Consider the following 20,776-nt stretch of genomic DNA (forward strand, 5'->3'; position numbering starts at 1 on the left):
CACTGCATCACGAGAGGGAGACTGCTTGATAATTCTTTCTACCACCACCAACCTTTGCAACTTGTAGTATCTCACAGCGACGAAAGAAAGAGAGGAAGAAATATAATGTTAAAATGAAAGAAAAGTATTTTACTCATGTACGGGTGACTAGAATAGGTTATTAGTGAAATAGGTTATGAATGGGTAAAATTAAAAAATAATAACCCTAAAAGTAAAATTTTACTTAGGGGCAAAATAGTAAATGGGAGGTGGAGGGAGAAATGTGTGGTGGTGGAGGGAGCAACACCCTTTGTTTTATCTTATGAGTTGTTCCATTCGAAAGTTAATAAAAATATTTTTCTTCAAAAATATTTTATGAAAATAAAAATTAAATTTTCATTTTGTCAAAAATAATTTTTAAAAAATTTAAATTACACAATTTAAAAAGTATTTACTAATATATAATTTTTCTTTTAAAAAACAAATTTTAAGATGCATAACTCAAATTATTTTTAAGTTCTAAGGTTGTCTCGAAGGTCAATATGAGTTTATCTTAACTAAAAGTCGGTTCGCATCGATTTTAGTTGAAGTTCGACTTAAGTTGATCTTAGTCAAGTTGATTAAGGTTGAAAGTTGGCCAGATGATCCTAGTCAAAAATCAATTCTATTTTGATTAAAGGTCAACCAATGTTAGTCGTAATCGAAGGTCGATTCACATTAATCTTGGTCAAAGGTCAGTATGAGTTGACTCTGGTGGAGGCAGTCTTGGGTGTCCCAATCAAAACTATGCTCACATCAATCCTAATGAAGGTTAGCCCATGTTGCCCTTAACCGACTCAGTCAATGTCGAAAGTTGGTTAAGTGAACCCTAACCTAATATCGGTCTAAGTTGCCCACGACCAAGGGTCTCCCTAAGTTGTCCTTGATCGAGAGTCGATCTAAGTCGTTGTCGAACAAGAATCTACCTGAATTTCACCGACCGAGGGTCAACACGAGTCATTCCCGACCGAGGGTCAAGGATCAACTCAAACCATCTCTGATCAAGGGTCGTTTTTGACAGTCGACCCTAGTTGTCCTTGACCAAGAGTCGAGTCAAATCTCCTTAAACTAAGTAACAAACCAAATTGGCCTAGCCCATATCTAATGACTTAAAAATCAAGTATATTTAATCGATCTCACCAAATTTATTCGATATAATTTTAATCCAAATTAAATTAGATTGAAGAGATATAACTGTAGTTTATTTAGATAATATTAAATCTATAATGAATTTACATTGTGTATTGAAAAATTCAATCTATGTTCACTCTTAATTATACATTAATTAATAGGTGAGAATGATAAAAAAAATGAGATTGTTGAGATTTTATTTTAGAATAGTATATGCATATTTTATATAATTGATTTTTTACATTGTAGAAACTTTATTCAAGAAGCTTTTTAGTTTTTGAAAGATAGTTTATGTATATATTTTAAAATTCTCATAGGACTATAATACAAAGTATTTATGTAAGAGAATGTTTATGCTTAATATTGAAATTATAATAGTCTAATTAGTAGTGTATACTAATATAAGATGTTACAAATTTTATATTTAAATAACAAATTTTAATTCAAAATAAAGAAAATTCCATTTATTATACACCTAAATAATTGAAATTTCATTTATTATTTTAATTCTATATCCTAATATATTTATTTTGATTAAGGTTAAATATGTTTTTTATTTTATAAATTGAATGCATTATTTTTATCTTATACATCGATACATTTTGGATTCTAAATTCTTATAGTTTTCCTAATATAAATATATTAAATATTTTTGACATGTCAAATTAAAATAATGTTTAAATTATTTTTACAGTTTTAATATATTACGAGTTAAATGTTGGTCTAAAACCGTTTGCCAAAAAAGTAAAAAAAAAATTAACTAGGTTAAAAGTATGTGTGGTAATGTTTTGTGGTTGTATTGAAAATAAAATTCATTTATCTCTATTGTTCAAAAACATTTGAATTAAGATGTTATTGATGTTTAAAACGAGACAATATTTTTTAAAATATTTAACAACACAATAAAAAAATATGATTAAAATCTAAAAAAATTAGAATAATTGTATCAAAACTGATTTATTTTTAATAGACAACTCATGTTATATTTCATCCTAACTTTTCACCATACCGACACAGACGGACAAACCATTGATAAGTTCGGGATATGTTTCCATTATGGTAGTTGTTGGCAATTAGGGATATTTAAATGTGATATTTTTCATAATTATTATATAGATGAATGATGAAAAAAATGAAGCAACGATGAATATAAAAAAGAACTAAGGAAATGTTTAATGATTTAAAAAAAGTATTTAACTTTAGTTATTTAAATAATAGCATGAAAATAAATTATAATTATTACACTTGGTTCTTCATTAGTGGATATGAGTTATGTGAAGCTTCAAATTAATAATTTTTGCAATTTGAATGAACTCCTCTCTTTGAGAAACACATGTTCCATACAAAACCACAGAACACTTTTAACGTTGGTGAAGAAGCCACGTGTCTAAAGCAAAATATTCCACGACTGAACCTAAGAAAATAGCATCCCTTAGTATTTTTGAAACACTCTAAAAAAATAATTAAATAAATAATAACACTAAAAATAATAATAATAATATATTCTCCTGCACTTTTCTGCAGGGACAAGCTGTCAAGACTTAGGTTTCAAATTTTTATATTTCCATAGTAACCCTCGGTTCACTTCCTCTTATAAAGTTACCAGTACCAAAAGTACACTGATCCAAAGGGGTATATCGATAATTTCACTATTTTGTACAGTTGGCCAACTATTTGCAAGGATGACGTGCCACGTGTCACGCTCTCCGCCCCCCTTTTTCTTACTGAAAAGGCAACTGGAATTTCATATTCCATTAATTTCATATTCCATTAATTTCATATTCTATTAAATACCCAAAAAATCATCTAATTATCTGAAAAATTGTATTATGATTACATGAACAAAAGGTTGTGAAAAAAAAAAAACATTTTTTTTAGTTTTTAATGTCTTTTCAAACACAAGTTTGTATGATCTGCTTATCCAATAGCTTAGCATAGCATGGAGTGAGAGATTTCCATTATCCATGGATGACATGACATCATTTTTGCAGAATTTGAATTATGTTTTTGTGCTGTGAAATGGTGTAAGACCCTTCTTCTCACTTTTCAGTTCTCACTCTCATAGCTCCTCACTTGCATTACCAATGGCTCTGGGTGGTTTGCTTTCCAACACAAACTTCACTTCTTTCATTGGACCAGGTTTTTCTTCCTCAACCATGATTACTTTTCACTCTGCTAATTCTTTTCTTTTTCTTCTATTATTTTACTTTATGGATTAAATTATCTCTTGCTTTGTTCTTTTTTCTTTCAAGCCTACTATTGCTAGAGATTTTTTTCCCCTTTTCTTTCTCATTATTGTTATTATTTTTGGTGCTGGTGAAAGTTATTTGGTATAGAATCAGTCTACTCTATAGGGTTATACTTCGTAGAGCTGTAGATAGTAAAGCCAAACGTTGGAATTAAATATTGAAGATTTTACCGTACAAAACATTTTCCCACATTCTTTTTATAGCAGGAAAAGGGGGAACTTGGGGAATGATGATGACCCTTTTTATGTTCTTGCCAACAATTAGAGTGGCTTTTGGTAAATTGAAAACTTGCTTAGATATGAAACTGTTGAGTATTCTGGATACTCTGTTTTTCTCAATGGTTTAACATGGTAGAAAGTAACATCTTCTAATGCACGCTTCACGCATTTGGCTCTCAACAATCCAATTAGTTCACCAAGGGGAAAAAGTTTTTGACATTCCACTTTCTGAAACCAAGATTTTTTATGTTATTTGACGTACCATAGTTGCCAGAATTTATACATAGATGATCTGATAAAATTATGGATGGAGTAAAGCATGGATAACTTTTTCTGTAGTTTATTTTGATGAGAGTATTACCTATTGTTCAGCAATGCATGGAAATTATGGTAAGTTTGAGAATGTGTATCAATTAGGTTTGATTATGATCCCCTTGAAACCCTCTGAGCTTGCTTTCTGTAGATCACTACAGCAGACTATGAACAGGTTTAAGCAACTGTTTGATATGGGCAGGAAATTTATATCATTTGGGAAAGGATCTATCACCTCAAAGAGGGGACATTTCTTGTGCATTTGTTGCACGTTATGGTGGCCAGAATGCAAAGGATCATTTCTCAAGATGCTGGCATGGGATGCGTTTTCATGCTAGAGAACCTTTGAATGAGAAAGTTTCAAAACTAATACCAACATTTGAAGATGAAGTGCAGCGTTGTTCTTCAATATCGCAGAGACCTATTCACTGCATGAACATGAAACTAAACGCCAGCAGATGTCACTACTCCCTCTCTTCAGATCTCTATAGCTGTAGCCTTATTCAACGAAGAGCAGTATATGGACTGGGTTTAAGCAAAGTTGGTAAGGCTAATCCGGCTTGTGTTCATTACAAGTCTGAGGATTATGATGTTACAGAATCAGAGGTCAATCCTCTTGCATCAGCTGAAGGGACAGATGAAGCCATTCTCTTGGAAGGGAATGTTCCACAAGTATCTTCTTGGTGGCAGAAGTTTCCAAAGCGCTGGGTTGTTGTGTTGCTATGTTTTGCAGCATTTCTGCTGTGCAACATGGATCGTGTGAGTGTTTTCATTTGGTATTCACACAATTTAAATTCCAATATACTGCCATGTCTCATTCCTTAACATTCCTTCATATTTCATTGGGTGGCATTGCAAAGTCTCTACAATCTCCAATACAGTGCTACATTTTATGCAGAAGTTGATATTATGGTTTTTCCTTAAACTAGAATTTGGATCCTTTCTTATTACTTACTAACAAGGCAATGTGATGTTTTGAGAAAGATAAAACGAAAATTTAATAGGTCCTGCATAAATAACGGCAGGCCCTATTATAACTTATTGCGTCTCGATTAATCTCTTATAACATCACATTGTGATGTTAGTAACATAAGTGAGTCCAAATCTTTTCAATATGAACTACTGATGTAGTTGTGTTTTTAAATTTTCCTGTTCTTGATAGTTGTGTTTTTAATATGAACAACTGATGTTTCTTCTCGTTCTTTACTTGTCCATTATATTAAACAGGTGAATATGAGTATAGCAATACTTCCAATGTCTCAAGAATTTAAGTGGAACAGTGCAACAGTTGGCCTAATTCAGTCATCTTTCTTCTGGGGCTACCTTCTTACACAGGTGTGATCGCTATACCCTCCATCCTAAACATAGTACTTTAAACAACAAATTGATCTGATACATTTAACTTCAACTTCTAGTACGCAATAGAGTACCACTGCTAGTTGAGCTTGGCACAATTTTTTTTTGTTTCTTAATAGAAATACAGTTCTTTAATTGTCTTTTCATAGTTGCGTACTGACATACATTTATGCAACGTTGTTTTGTTTTTCTGGTTTAGATCCTTGGTGGCATATGGGCCGACAAACTTGGTGGGAAACTAGTGCTAGGTTTCGGAGTTGTCTGGTGGTCAATGGCAACAATTTTAACACCTATTGCTGCAAGAATTGGGCTCCCTTGTTTGCTTATTATGCGTGCATTTATGGGGATCGGTGAGGTTGGTCTATTATATATCTATACTACTTTCATGGTTTCATCAACTTGGTTAAGAAAACAAGCTCGTATGGTCCCTTATCCAGATATCTATTCTAATGCAAAATCAATTATCAGCTTTAAAAAAGGATAAATGAAAAGAAAATTACAAAAGTGGAGTTAGATTGAATTTTTCTTCCTTCAAATATCTTTATAAAGACAAAATATGAGTTTTGTCAGTAAATTAGGAAGGTTGAAATCTGGTGTTAAATTCAGATTATGATAGGAAATAAAATCCGTATAATTGAGGGGAAGATTAGTCTGGATCAAATCAATTCCTGATATGTTGATACTATAGAAATAGGCTGTTTTTATTCCTTTTCTATTTATATGATGTAAATCATTAACGTGAGAATCAGAATAAAGTTATATATATTCCCTTCACACTTATAAGTTTCTAAAGCGCTGAACAGGTAAGAGGACTTCTAAATGATCTTAATAATCTCCAAAGACTCTTAGGATATCGTATGCTTCATCTTCACAAAAATGCTAGGACACGATGTACATATGTTAGACTTGGTCTATCATATAGCAATACTTTAGGATTTCACACACGTGATAAACAGACCAACCTTTTTGTAAAATTTCATCTGAACCTTAATGCTTTGGTGCTCCTCAAAATTGGGAGTGTCAATTGTTAGGCTCTGACAAGCTTTATTATGGACTTTTGGTCGATAACATTGCTTGCAACTTCTATCATGTAAGCATGAATAAAAAGTTAGAAAACTAGCCTCAAAGCATGAACTTTATTTTCATTTAAAACAGACAGGGCAAGTGATGCACAATGCAACCAAGATGGACAAACATAGTTTCATAGTTTATTACCTCTACCCTCCAAAACCAAGATCCATGTGTAAAATAATACAGACAAATGGATTATATTTTACCATATGAATGATCTCATGTCGAAAGTCTATGCATGTAGACATCAATCTTAGTCTTAAGATTTAGAAACCCACCATGCTAATTCTTTGTTTTCAGGGTGTTGCCATGCCTGCTATGAATAATATGCTTTCCAAGTGGATTCCAGTTTCAGAGAGAAGCAGATCACTGGCCCTAGTATATAGTGGCATGTACCTTGGTTCGGTGGTTGGCTTGGCATTCTCACCGTTACTAATCCAAAAATTTGGGTGGCCATCAGTTTTTTACTCTTTTGGATCCCTTGGAAGTATCTGGTTTGCCTTGTGGTTAAGAAATGTAAGTCAATTTCACTTTAGTTTCAATGAAGTCTAATACATGTATCTTTTCCTAATGGAAAAAAAAAATTGAGAGGAGGAAAAAATAACCTTCCCCCTGACAACCCATAATTAAGGGGGATAGTCTAAAAAGTGTCAGTGTATGACTTCAATTTCATCAGTATGCAATTTTATTTTCAAGAACAATTATCCATTGACTGGATATAAGAGCAGACCAACTTTTTTGCACAACAAGGCCTCTGAAATTCTATTTAGGTGGAAACACATTATCATTGCACACGAAAGTTCTAAATGGCAGGGGCACTGCTTAGTTTCCTGCTTAGCCTGTTGACTCATTTCCTTTCCTCTCTCTTGGGCTCTACCAGGCATATAGCTCCCCAAAAGATGACCCAGATCTTGGGATAGAGGAGAAAAGGCTCATACTAGAAGGCAATGTATCAAATGCACCTGTTTCTTCCATTCCTTGGAAATTAATTTTATCAAAAGCACCGGTTTGGGCTCTTATAATCTCCCACTTCTGTCACAATTGGGGGACTTTTATTCTTCTGACCTGGATGCCTACTTATTATAATCAGGTACTAACTTTTTAATAAATTTAACTACTTTCTTAGTTGTATGTATCTATAAAATGAACTCAGTACTAAGTACATTACAGTACATTTCCGCTTTTAGGCTACTGAATCAATAGACTAATCATTTTCTCAGGTTCTGAAGTTCAACCTCACTGAATCTGGGCTCTTATGTGTTCTTCCATGGTTAACCATGGCTGCTTTTGCAAATATTGGTGGGTGGATTGCTGACACACTTGTGAGAAAAGGCGTCTCCATAACAACTGTTCGAAAGGCAAGAAAATTATTGTTCTTAATGGAATGCCTTTTTTCTTAAATAATAGTGCTTAGGCATCCATTCATTTCGGTGCTAAATCGAAGGAAATATTTTGCATTGATTTCACTCTTCAAAATGTTCCTGCTTTTAATGGTTTTGAGTTTGCAGATCATGCAATCAATAGGATTTCTGGGTCCTGCATTTTTTCTTTCTCAACTGAGCCATGTCAGAACACCTGCCATGGCTGTACTATGCATGGCGTGTAGTCAGGTTTGAGCTTCCTCTATTTTTTGAACCATTGCAACACGTTTCCATATGTTCTAAATATATGCAGAATAACCTTAATTTAACCATAATATGTTATTTTCTTGACAGGGATCTGATGCATTCTCACAATCTGGTCTCTATTCCAATCACCAAGACATTGGACCCCGCTATGCTGTGAGTATTTGCTTTGCTAATTTACATGACAACAACCAATAAACTGTCAAATGTGAGCTTAAAAGTACTAATACTATCAGTAAAAAGAATATGGCAGACCACTGAAACAATTTTACCCAAAGATTGAAGACTACAATACACTTCACTTCAATTATTGTTCTTGATAGTTATACATCAACTCATACATCTAAATATGCATCTATCATATTATTCACGAGATTCAATTTCAGGGTGTATTGCTTGGACTATCAAATACGGCAGGAGTGCTTGCTGGTGTATTTGGTACAGCTGCAACTGGTTTAATACTCCAGCGAGGTTTGAGAGTTCCCTCTTCATTTTGAAGTTCACCATGTTTTGTAACTTCTTTCTAGGTTTCCAATCATGTGATCTTTTATTGCAGGTTCTTGGAATGATGTTTTTAAGGTTGCTGTTGCTTTGTACATAATAGGGACATTGGTGTGGAATATCTTTTCTACTGGAGAGAAAGTTCTTGACTGAAGATTACATGCCAAGGAAAGTGTAGCCTTTTTAGCCATTGAAAAATATAGAAACGGATGGAACAGTAATCAGATTACCAAACATGTCTTGGAAGATTAAACACCCTCAAAAAGTAGAAAAGAAAGAGACACCATGGAAGTTTTCACCATAAACCATGGCCTTTGATAAAATAGTGTCTCCAAGAAGAAATCTTGGATTAATTTTGCTCCTTTTCCTCGACACTTCTCTACAGTGAGTTTGTTTCTAAAATGAGTAAGTAAAGGTACCCTTATATTTTAGTAAGGTAAGCTTAGAATACACTTTAAATTAAGTCAATATTAGATACATTTTTACTTGCTTACTTTATAGCCAAACTCAGTAATAAACTCACTTTACTGGTCCTTTTCCCTTTTGCCCATGCCTTTGTTCCATGAACTCAAGTGCTTTCTGTATAGAAAGTCAGTGGGCTGTTTCCTCATGTCAAACCTCATCTAAGCAATCACAAGCTCAGTATATACATGTTCATTAGATTATTCAGCTATTTAATTATATCTCTCTAACAAGGACATCTGTATCTTTATCTTTTTCATTATATCAATGTTTTAAAAAATAACTGGCCATTGAACTAATAAAAACACTAATACACGATTAATGTAATGAAAATGCTAGGAACAGTCTATTTTGAATAACTCTTTCTAATTGATTGAAAATGACTGAGTCTTGTCAGTCTTACACAACTTATTTAATGAATCTCTGTTATAATTTTGTAATTTTTAGAAAATTTTCATTACTAACAAAAAATTGTGTTAAAATTAGTATTTTTAAGTATCAACAACGTGTATATAATTTATAAAATGACAAAATTAACAATATGATAAAAACAAATTAACAAATCATATAACATAATATGTATCTGTCTACCAAACATCCATGAGTTCATTTTACAATGATTAGACACATACTTAACTTTATCAACCATCGCTAATGGTGATAAAAATGTTCTTCTCAGCAGGGAACGTATGAAACCCTGTTTACCAATCTTTTGGTGCTTGGTTGATGAATCGGTTCAATTGAGTCGCGATTGGACTGCTTTTTAAGCCGATAGTTTAATTAGTTCAGTTTTATCAGTAGAGCGTTCAGTTAACGGTCAAACTGATACCACTAATTGGTTTCCCAATACTACTTAAACATGTACATTTTTCATTGCAATTCATAGAAACAAATCCAAGAATTTTCCTGCCAAATCTTACAATACTAATGCCAACATTAAAGATTGATTTCAAAAATTAAGGTACATCTACATACAATGTTTCTTACAAGTTAAGATGTAAACAACTTCAAATAAAAATGTAAATGCAGATCTACAAGTAAACATAAAACCAGAAAAATGTCACAAAGAATTATCTATTCAACATCCATGGATTTTCCATGGTCACAATTCTACACTATTGGTTTGACTTCAAGCATTCTAAGGAGATTCCATCTGATTCATGTTGATGACAGTAGAGGTTGTAAGCACTTGGCAGATCTGTTAGAGAAAAAAGTTGATATCCCTGCTTCGTGAAACGCTGATGTCAAAAATATTACTAACTCCTATACAAATACTTTGATAATGGAAACTTAAGGCTCCTTGCAACCTGCTTAAGAAAATTGAAAGCGTTACTTTTTGTTTGTAGTTTATGTGTATATTGAATCTCTTTACATAAACAATACCAAAGAATTTTGAGGGAAAGTTAGACATAGATGTCACCTTCAAAGCCAGATCTTCGGAAATGGTTGATCGATACCGGGTTGAGCCCTCAATTGGACAGCTTCTACCTTTGAATATAAAATTAGCATTGCAGAGACTAGACAGCTGCAAAAGAACATCAGACATCAGTCCAGCACTGCCACCCTCAACTCCAAATCCATCATTGTTTGGTTCTTCCTCATCTTCGGCGACTGATACTAGGCACTGAAAGATGGCTAACAACCTCTCCAATGGGAAAGTTCCAGGTCCTTTCATTAGTAGCTCCTCTTCCAAAGTTTCTTTCCGTTCCATCGCTTTCTCAGAAGGCCTACCCATGAAAAAGCACAACTCAGAAAAATAAAAACGTAAACATCCAAATCAGACAATAGTTAGAATTTTAATTCCTACAAAGACAAAAGTTGAGTACATGGGAAAGGCCAGAAAAAGGCTTCATTCACAATGATGAAGAGTGTTAAATCATGCCACTTTGTGATCATAACATGACATATTTGGTATTGATATTAAATCATCATACTTACTTCCTCTTTCGCTTTCGATTATCAGAACCACCTTTGGAATCAAAAAGAGAAGCATCAAGAGTAGCTGGGTTTCTGGAGGCAAGGAATGCCGAAATCAGAAGATACTTTGCACTAGTAGACATATGAAAATCAAGACTGCCTAGTTCTTCAGATTTCGCCAATCTCCTGGGATTTCCCTTCCGCTTTTCATCTTTCCGGGCCTCCACTTCAGTAGAAGAAAGGGATGAAACCTTAAATATCTCATTCAAAGAGGGGCCAATATGAGGGTTGATATGAGCAAGCAGCCTTCGCCTCATCTGTTGATCAGGAGCAACTCCCTTTCCCTTATCACTTAAAGGTTCACAATATTTTTCATATAGTGGCTTTAAGGCGGCAGACAAATCACCAACTTGCTTTGTAATTCCATAAAAAGACTTCAGAACTACACTGCAAGAAAAGAAGAGATAAAAGTCTTCACTATATGAGATAATGTAAAGCAGACAATGGAAAGAGATATAGGGATAAAGTGTGTTACTCGAGAAATGAGGAATAAAGCTTTTGGTTCACTTGGTTTCTTAATAATATTTGACGAATATCACCTTCTGTATAATCAGGAAAGTAAACGGGGATAGGCTCTACATATCCCATGTTGGAGTAAAATGTGTCTGGGGAAGTACTACTGATAAAAATCAGACCCACCTCATGCATCTTTAGCATATCATAGAGATTAAACAGTAAAGGCAATATAGTAGAACTCTTATCCCATTCCCTAACAAGATGAAAATTGTCAAAAACCAAGTAGATCATGTTTCCAATTTTCTCTTGTCTCATCTTATTTGAGACCAACTTCTCTGACTTCTCTTTGAGGTTGTTTATAACATTGGTCAATGCTTCCCGAAGAAAGTTGACAAAATCAGACGGTCTGTCACAGCGTTTTGCATTTGCATAACCATTGGCAGCATTTTTTCTATGGAGAAATAACTGATTCAGAATAGATTCAAACAAGATACCCTGGTTATAACATGTCCTACAACTAGAATAAACGAGAGGCCTGTTGAGATGCCTGAACAATTGAAGAATGACACTGGTTTTTCCAGTACAAGGGCCTCCATATACAAACAAAGGAAGCATTGGTGAATTCAAAGGTCCCAAAAGACGCCCAATCTCAAGAATCTGGTTTCTTCTACCAGGAAAGTTGGAAATTATGTCATCTAGACTGATTGGATCTCCTCCAACTAAAAGGTCGTTGATTGTCGAAAGTTCAAGGCTATTTACTTTTGCTGCAATTACATTATTTGAAGTGGATGTCGGAGATGAAGCCAAAGACCTTGTCGTTCTTCTTGGGGTTTGTGAGGTTTTCTCTTTATCCATTGCCTCAACCGCTGACGATCCTTAACTTCTGACAATGATGAAACTATAAATTAGAAATGAATGAAGAGGATACTCCAATAAGTATGAATGCCAATTGTTGGTTGTAAAACATATTATACCAACAATACAATGGTAACCCAAAACCCAGCCCAGTATCGTAATGAAAAGGTTCGACCAGAGACAAGTATGAAAAGACCGTATTATATTATCATTTAATAGCATTTCATACATCAGAAATCACAACCCCTTTTATTCTAAAGAAAACAAAACCAATGCAACCTTTGGGTCATCAATCCACCATTTGCTTGGCGTAGATTAACATAAGCACATTATCAAATCCAATGAATACTCAAGTAAGCATTAAAAAACTTTATCATAATCACTACACAGATTCACGTTCATATAAAGCATTGATTAACGACAGACAGTAAAAAAAAAAGTTGTATGAAATGGAAGTTTCCTTTCAAGAACAAATCTAAATATTAATGATTTCAGTGATATCAATCTAAAACAAAACTGAAAATACAGTGTGTAAATGACATTAAGTTGATCTGACAACAACTGGATCACATAATTCTGCACTTAAGGATTCCCATTTTTTTATATAGAAAGCAATGAAATAATTTCCAAATAATCAAATATGTGAATAACATAAAGGAACCCTATCATGGGGCGAAGAATCTAAAGACGAACACACTCACTCCCAAACATTGTTCACTAAACCACTCAAACAGATAATAAAAATTCAAATAATTATTACTCTGTCGTAATGAAAGCGCTGTGTAACAGCACAACAATCAAGTTTAGACAGGGGAAACCCAGAAGACAAAGTAGAAGGAATGTGGCCTAGAAAATCAATCTCTTATCCGACCCAACTCAGAGCAATTAATGCCAAGTAAAAGTAATGCATCTTTGTCCAAGAATGTAATTTTTCAACAAAATTTCACATTTGATAAATTGGGGATCATCCCATTGAAATGCACTTTCAAGCACAAAGATTGGGGTTACTCCAATTCCTAGTTTTTCAGACCCACTCAAAAGACTGAACTTTTCATTGTTGATCACCCCCTCAAAAAAAAAAATAGTAGAGATTTCACATCCCAATGGATAAAATAAACAGAACGGAAATTGTCCAACTTGAAACATTTGAGAATCATGGCCATACACAGTACATTCGGCATGTCAGCGTTAGAGAACGAAAACGGTGTAGAACAGAGAGAGAGAGAAAGAGAGAAGTTACCTTATTGGTGAAATGAATAAAGAAAAGAGAGAAGGCAAAGTCTTTTAAGTGTGGGTTTGGGTGCAAACTCAACAGTGATGGCGCCAAAACCAATCGACACGACCGCGGAAAATACTGACCTAAGTTTTCTGCGTTGGCTCCTAGATTTTCTTTGCTCCTATATTAATGTTGGCAATAATATTATGGTTTTAAAACGAAATAAATGGCAAAATATCTTATATATAAATGTATTTTACATATTATACTTTTTATGAAGTATTTTAACATATATATATAATCATTTTTATTAAAAAGGCATGAAATTTTTTATTTTTTAATATACCAATTTTTTATTTTTTTTATAATTTAAGATCGGTAAAAAGCTTGCACATAATAAGTTTATTATATGTTGATATCATATAGTGAGCAAGAAAAAACTAAAACCAAAAAGTTATATTTTTTACTCTTATTATCACGGTTTAATTTAGATATAGAGAGAGACTATATGAACAAAAGCAGTATAATTTGAATTTGTGTACATAAGTAGTTTTAAAAAAACAGTTTATTACAGAGCTGTTTGGATTATTTTAAAATTTTCTCAATTGTGGACCCTAATTCATCACCCTTTAAATTAGGATAGCATTGACATGATAATTAGTTGCCAATTAACATATGACATTGGTAAACTACCATCTTAAATATTATATCCATTGCAATTCTATTGAATTAACCTTTTAAAGAATAAGAATGTTTAACAAATAAATTCAATGGGGGGATTAAGAGGATCACATGATAACAATTAAATACCATGGTAAAAAACTAAATTTCAGAGAGAAAAAATTAACTAATACATATTTAATGGATATTTTAAGTAGATAGGGTCATAATTGTTTAACTTATATTCCAAATAGATTAGATATGATGTTTAAAGTTAAACTTATCAAAAGTTCATTCATGTCCATCTTTGAAATGAAACAAATAAATGTTCTATATAGGCCTTGCCATGATAAGTTACATTTTAATATTTACTTTTAAAAGATAGAGATTATCTAACTTAATTTTATATAACCAAATTATAAGATAAATATTTTTCTTAATTTTTTTTAATTTCAGTCATATCATTATTTTTTTATAATAAAAATAATATTATAACAATATAAATGGATATTAATAACATCTAAATAATATAAAAATAGAAAATGAGCATTGATGGATTGAGTTAAAAACAATATAATTTAATATTATTTATTTTATATTAAGATAGAAAAGTTTGTAGGCTGACTAACTCATTATAAATTAGTAAATAGGTCAACTATTGAATTTACTCACTTATTTATTGTCATATAATTCAATCAAGAACTTTTATTATTGGTAGGCACAACTTACCATTGTAGGTTTAAATGTTGTTGGCTTGAGTGAGCTGATTCAAAATTCATACATAAAATGAATTGTAAACCCACTTTCAACCAAATTTATCCTACAAATTAAATAAGTCAAGTTAATTTTAATCCATATTAAAAACAATATATATATATATATATATATATATATATATATATATATATATATATATATATATATTTTCTACTCAACTTATCTCGAATTTGTAATGAACTAAATTGACTCATGAGCCTTTACTCTTCTTAACACTCTTATCACTAAAAAAAAATTATATGCAAATATGTTTTCTTATATCATCATTATTTGGTTACATAACATTTACTTATTATATGCAGTGATGCAATCTAACAAAGTATGTAGACTTTTTTTTTTCCAAATTTTAAGTACTCATAACACTTTATCTCAACCAAACACAAGTATTTATCTCCACAAGTATTTATCTCATACACTGATAATGTTAAATATCTATCATGTGTCCGTTCGTATTTTTATATGAATATTATAATAATATTTATCTCATACATCTTATAAACCAAATTTAACTTTTATATGAATATTATAATAATATTTTTATTGAAAAATTAGTATTTTATTAAATATTTTTAACAATATTAAGTTTATTTAAATTTATATTAAAATTTATTAAATTTTGTTTTAAAATTTATGTATTTTTAATAAGCTTCTTTTTCTTCAAATATTTTTCAGATTTATTTTCTCAAGTATTCAATTTAATTCCATTTTAGCCAAAAGGAATATTAGATTGATGTTGACGTTAGTGGAAGGTGAGATTATGTTAGGTTTGGCTTTTATTTATGCACGACCAATGTAATTTTTTTCATAATTACTTTTCAATTAAGAAACTACTTTTGTATTCAATTTTCACAATTACTTTTCACACCAGTAAATAATTAAAAAGATCATGCATCCATCTAAGTTGAAAATTCCATATCTGTGTAAAATTCCACTCTGTTGTTAGTCATTATAGCAATATTAACAAAATAAACCACATTAACTTTTTTAAAATTAAAATAAAAACTAAATTGTAAAAAAAATCGAGATAAATTTGACAAAGATTGAGACAAAAAAAATCTATTAAACTGAAAAATAATAATACTTTGGTGATAAAATAGAGAATTTATTCACAAAAAACTGACTCGGATTCAGCAGTTCAATCAGATGTACCGGTAATGCGGGACCTTAATCACAAGTCCACTTAAAACAAGCTAACAGAGATAATCAACTTTGTCATTTGGAAACTTAGCATCTTGAAAGAATAAAGATCCAAACGATCACAGTTGCACACATAATCTCAATTTCACATAGGCAACACTTCACTATACGTGTAGTTGTTCTCATGTGTGCATGCCTTGTTGAACGATATCTATCAATTTATAACCATGTACCCACAGCATGCAGTCTATTACAGTTTAGAAACTGAGGTTTCACTCTCGTTTGCAAGATCCCGCAGCTGTCAGAGTCAAAGGAAAACTAAATACTCACCATTAAAGCAATCACTTCATTTACATCTTTCGTGTTTAAACTGCCAATTTCACATTATCAGAATACATAACTTACCAAGTTGAATAACTTCAATAGCTATACAATGCTATAGTCAATATGAAGATGAAAAAAATCCACAGCATATAATGTTTGATCACTGACATTCATAATTGGGAAAGGTCAACCGATCCTGCTACCAAACCTGGATTTCACAAATGTAGCACTTTTCATTCTCAACCTCTCTCTGACAATTTTTCGTCATCATCTTCACTTACCACAAGGATAGGAGCCACGTGCACTTAGCCACCTTTTCCTCAAGTACTTTAACTTTCACTAGAGGAGCTTCCCCTGATCAAGGAACCACGACGGTGGCCACCAACAAGCACATCTTTGAGTCGAATAATGGGAGCAAGCACCCTGCTCCTCGCCTGTGGAAGCATTAAGATGGAGAATGTCAGTATTTTTGAAGTAATACGAGAAATCAAACAGAGCAGCTAGAGAGAATTGCACAAAAAGAGTTCGTGGCACTCTTTCTGCTGATGTAGTAGGCCTCAAGTTGACAAAAAATACCTTGAATCTGTAGTAAGATTTATGCTTCTCTACAGGATAGGAAAATTCAAAGATATAATTTTTCAAAAGTTCTACCACTGCCGATGGTTCAGATAAGGACAATAAATAATTACATTGCTCAAAAAATTAAGCATGACCCTCTTAAATTACAGTGGAATTAAGTTCGTTCTTGTATAAAAATCAGCACACATGATCGTTTGGTCTCAAGACATTGTTACCACCCATGAAGATACCAAGGACATCACATGTTTTCAACAGCTGGACGAATTAGAAGGACAGGTGAAGATGATACACAACCATTGCAGCGGTGTGGAATTAAAATTGATTCTTTTGGATCGAAGGTACAGTTCAAAACATGCTGCTGGATAAGGAAGATTAAAGTTACTTTGGCAAGTATATTAAATACATAAATACTGGGCAGCCAATATATTTTGAAAGATTGGGACATTGCAATGTAATGGGGTGGAGGGTCAATGACTCAAGATTCTGATACTTTGTTCCTGTACTTCTTTTCCCCAATTCCAAACATCCATCAATAAACTTTAGCTTTTTAAAAAATATCTTCATTGTTATTCATCACAGTATTAAACTATCAGATTTTGTCCAGTGTCAATGACATAATAGTGTTATATAGTTACATACTGGTTAATGATGAGTCCATTGTGCATTACTAGAGTCATATAATCAATCAACAGAAGAGATTACAGAATTGAATCAAGCATATTGTCTATAACACATTAGAGACTTGCTTGTGAATTATGTATGACTTTGGACAACCTTCATCATTTATCATTGTTAGAAATCTCACATCGACTAGAAGTAAAGTCAATTTAAAGTATATAAATAGGTGCAAACCTCGCTTTACAAACCGGTTTTGTGAGATTAAGTTAGGTTTAAAGTCTACTTTTTAACATGTTAGAGCCTATCTTGGCGATATTTGTTATTTGTTGGGCATATTGTTCCACCTGCTATCAGGTCGCTATCGGACCACTCATTAATGTCTAGTCTCACGTTCGAAATATAAGTGGGTGCAAACCTCACTTTCTAAGCCAGTTTTGTGAGGTTGTGTTAGGCTTAAAGTCTACTTTTTAACAATTATATACATATATTTTCTGATCATGTATGAAATAAAATATGCTAACATAAAATGTTTTTAAGAACACGTGATGATAATGGATATACCTCATCATTTATACTGATTTGCCATTTAAGTTGTAAAGCTCTTTCCTGCTGCCATCGTTGGCCGAGCATTACGAGACCCATCACAGTAGCAGCAATGAAAACTGACCATAATGCATTTGTCTGTTTGGCATGAGCATACAAGGAGGCAGCTCTTCGCTTCCACCAAGCTCCACAGGGAAGATCTGAAGTGTTGTATTCCTTATCTTTGGAAGAGTTCTTTGACAGTGATAAATCAGAAGACACATTTGACCCTTCGGATTCAATTGTTTCAGGCTCAACTATGCTTTCACCATATGTTGTTACACCACCAATTGTTGTTTCACCTTGGAAAGAAGTGTATTTTTCCGGGTCATACATACTCTCCCCCTTTTCAATCAAACCAAAATCTGGAAGAGTTGTACCTTCCTCAAACTCTTTACCACGAACAGATAATCTATTGATTTTCTGATCAAAATAACGCATTCCCTCAAAGTCTTCTGAAACTTCCAATCCTGGTAATGTCAAGTTTTCTTCGTCTTTTCCACTTGATCTGGTCACTTCTTCAACAGTCTCTTCGGAGGTAACATCTTTGTCTCCAGAATCATCATGAATCTCACTGTAATCAGGTTCCACAGGCAAGTTTTCATGCAGACTGGGTGGAAAGACAAAGTGACCAGACATGAATAAAGCCCGTGACGTTTCTGCTTCATCCTGTACAAATGAACCTTCTCTACCATCATCCTTCATCTCAACATCATCAGGACCAGGAGCAGCTGCATATGTCGATGCCGTGAGAGATACAACCTCCCATTCATTCCCACGAGAAGTCTTGTCCCCTCCGTCCTCATTGTCTGCCATCTTTTTGTCTTCATAAGAAGAATGACGTCAAATTCTAATTCAACTAGGGTAAACATAAATGGAAATGCGTACATGCAAGGAGGATGGGGGGATCAATTTAATGCCAAAAAAGTATGATTTAACAATCAATATAATAAATAAGAAAACTATCACACCTGAAAAAAGAAGTGTCACAACCATGTGCAGAGTCGTTGAATTGCATTGTAGAAAGGAGATATAATGATGAGATTTTATGAACATGTGCAAGGAGGTAACATTGTTCAACTTATAAAGAAACAAAAGCGACAATACCAAAATTCTAAACCAACTTCATAAACAGACGCAAATTTCCAACAAAAAAATCTTAGTGCAATTTTCGATATTACTTCAGAAAACAAATCCTAAAAAACTACCCAAATTTCTGGGAAAAAAGACATTTACCTCATAAAATTTTATTTTTCATTTATTCTCTTTCAATTAAAAAACACCATGAAAATAAATTACAAACTCTTTCACCAATCACGAATTCCATATTAGTTTTCCATCCTGACATCCAAAACTGATATCATGAATTCCATCCAATAAACCGAACAAGCTCTACCAATCCAATGGACTCAACCACCAATTCATGCACAGTTGGTTACGCAACAAAAATGCAAAGACGTGACCACGAAATCGAAACAAAACAACTACCCCAAACAGAGATCCAAAGACGGAACAAACCATAAAAACCAAATCAAAATCAAACCCTAGAACACAATCCACACAGCTACACCCCCATCACTCAGACCAGGTGCCATAATCATCAATGATTTTTTCTTTTTCCACGATCAACATACAAAGAGATTGATAAATAAAAAATAAAAAAGAGAGAGAAGGTGATTAACTTACAGAAACTAAACGCGACACGATCCGCGAAGGACCAGAACGTGCGTACGACGATGATGAGGTTGAAACTGAGAAGCAACTATAAGAAAATGAAGGGGCTTGGGCTTTTATAGGGATGATTTGTTTATCGGCGATGTTACCGGCTATAGCAGGTGGATTCAAGGTAGTGAAAGTGAACAATTACCGGTTATTCCCTTTGCGTGGTGTGAGAGACATGGGATCTATATCTGTCTATCTAACCACTATCGAGTTTGATAAATCAGATCCTCTGCAGCACTTAATATCCTACATCCAATGTACAGCTGAATACAAACCGTTAATTACTTATTGCATAACAGTTTAAGAAAAAGAGAGAACGTATTGAGTGGGTCGGATTTCTGCCACAAAGGATGTGGTTGTGTAGAGGCAGCAGAGAATTCTGACTCTCAGTTTAAGCTCATCCAAAACTGTAGCCCCTACCCTGTAAAGAAAATATAAAGAAAATAAATAAAGGCCTTTTTATGTTTTATCTAATACATTCGAAAAATAACTAAAAATTGTTAAAACTTCTTTTATAAAAAAAAACATTTTTAAAACTTATTATTTTTTTTTCTTTCAACTTTACACACAATTTTAATGCAAAAGCTATTATTTTTATTGAAAGAAAACTAACTATGTTAAATTCACTTTTGTATTTTTTTTATAAATCAATAAATTTTTGTTTTTAAATAAATAATTTGTATGAGTACAAAGTAAATCTTATCTATTTAAAGAAAACTGACTATTTTATAATTTAACTTTAACTAAACCAATCCAATATTATTTTAAATAATAATTACTCTTGATAATTATAATAGCTAGAAGTAATTATTATTCTATTGCATGACATTACAAGACAATCATTGTAATAATTTCATGTGACATTTTTGTAATACTTATAATCGATTGATTGATAGGTGTGCGTGTATTCGCATGTATAATGAAACCCAG

The 20,776-nt window shown here is 32.8% G+C and overlaps 3 protein-coding genes across 4 annotated transcripts; 1 reads left to right on the forward strand and 2 right to left on the reverse strand.

Moving 5' to 3' along the window:
- Positions 1-3,000: 3,000 nt before the first annotated feature.
- LOC124827375 (ascorbate transporter, chloroplastic-like) lies at positions 3,001-9,141 on the forward strand. Its single transcript, XM_047300412.2, has 11 exons — positions 3,001-3,288; positions 4,131-4,687; positions 5,156-5,263; positions 5,484-5,639; positions 6,656-6,871; positions 7,236-7,445; positions 7,576-7,713; positions 7,864-7,965; positions 8,071-8,136; positions 8,367-8,451; positions 8,537-9,141. Exons 1-11 carry the CDS (start codon positions 3,234-3,236, stop codon positions 8,632-8,634), a joined length of 1,791 nt encoding a protein of 596 aa, XP_047156368.2. The 5' UTR covers positions 3,001-3,233; the 3' UTR covers positions 8,635-9,141.
- Positions 9,142-9,859: 718 nt separating this feature from the next.
- ORC5 (origin recognition complex protein 5) lies at positions 9,860-13,627 on the reverse strand. Of its 2 annotated transcripts, none has more exons than XM_047300411.2 (5): positions 13,472-13,627; positions 11,396-12,259; positions 10,882-11,307; positions 10,364-10,670; positions 9,860-10,250 (listed from the first exon to the last, which is right to left on the reverse strand). In XM_047300411.2, the coding sequence occupies exons 2-5, from the start codon at positions 12,229-12,231 to the stop codon at positions 10,200-10,202; spliced, it is 1,620 nt and encodes a 539-aa protein (XP_047156367.2). In that variant the 5' UTR covers positions 12,232-12,259; positions 13,472-13,627; the 3' UTR covers positions 9,860-10,199. The 2 variants fall into 2 exon arrangements, with proteins under 2 accessions (XP_047156367.2, XP_087968064.1); XM_088111938.1 differs by having other exon boundaries at positions 11,396-12,256; positions 13,472-13,626.
- Positions 13,628-16,328: 2,701 nt separating this feature from the next.
- Positions 16,329-19,966, reverse strand: ATI1 (mesoderm induction early response protein). The gene is made up of 3 exons (XM_047300406.2): positions 19,811-19,966; positions 18,104-18,948; positions 16,329-16,779 (listed from the first exon to the last, which is right to left on the reverse strand). The coding sequence occupies exons 2-3, from the start codon at positions 18,938-18,940 to the stop codon at positions 16,675-16,677; spliced, it is 942 nt and encodes a 313-aa protein (XP_047156362.1). The 5' UTR covers positions 18,941-18,948; positions 19,811-19,966; the 3' UTR covers positions 16,329-16,674.
- Positions 19,967-20,776: the final 810 nt, after the last annotated feature.

Source organism: Vigna umbellata, chromosome 4 (genome assembly GCF_029865625.1).
Source record: "Vigna umbellata cultivar VRB3 chromosome 4, Vumbellata_1.0, whole genome shotgun sequence".
In the NCBI taxonomy this organism is placed as follows: Eukaryota; Viridiplantae; Streptophyta; class Magnoliopsida; order Fabales; family Fabaceae; genus Vigna; species Vigna umbellata.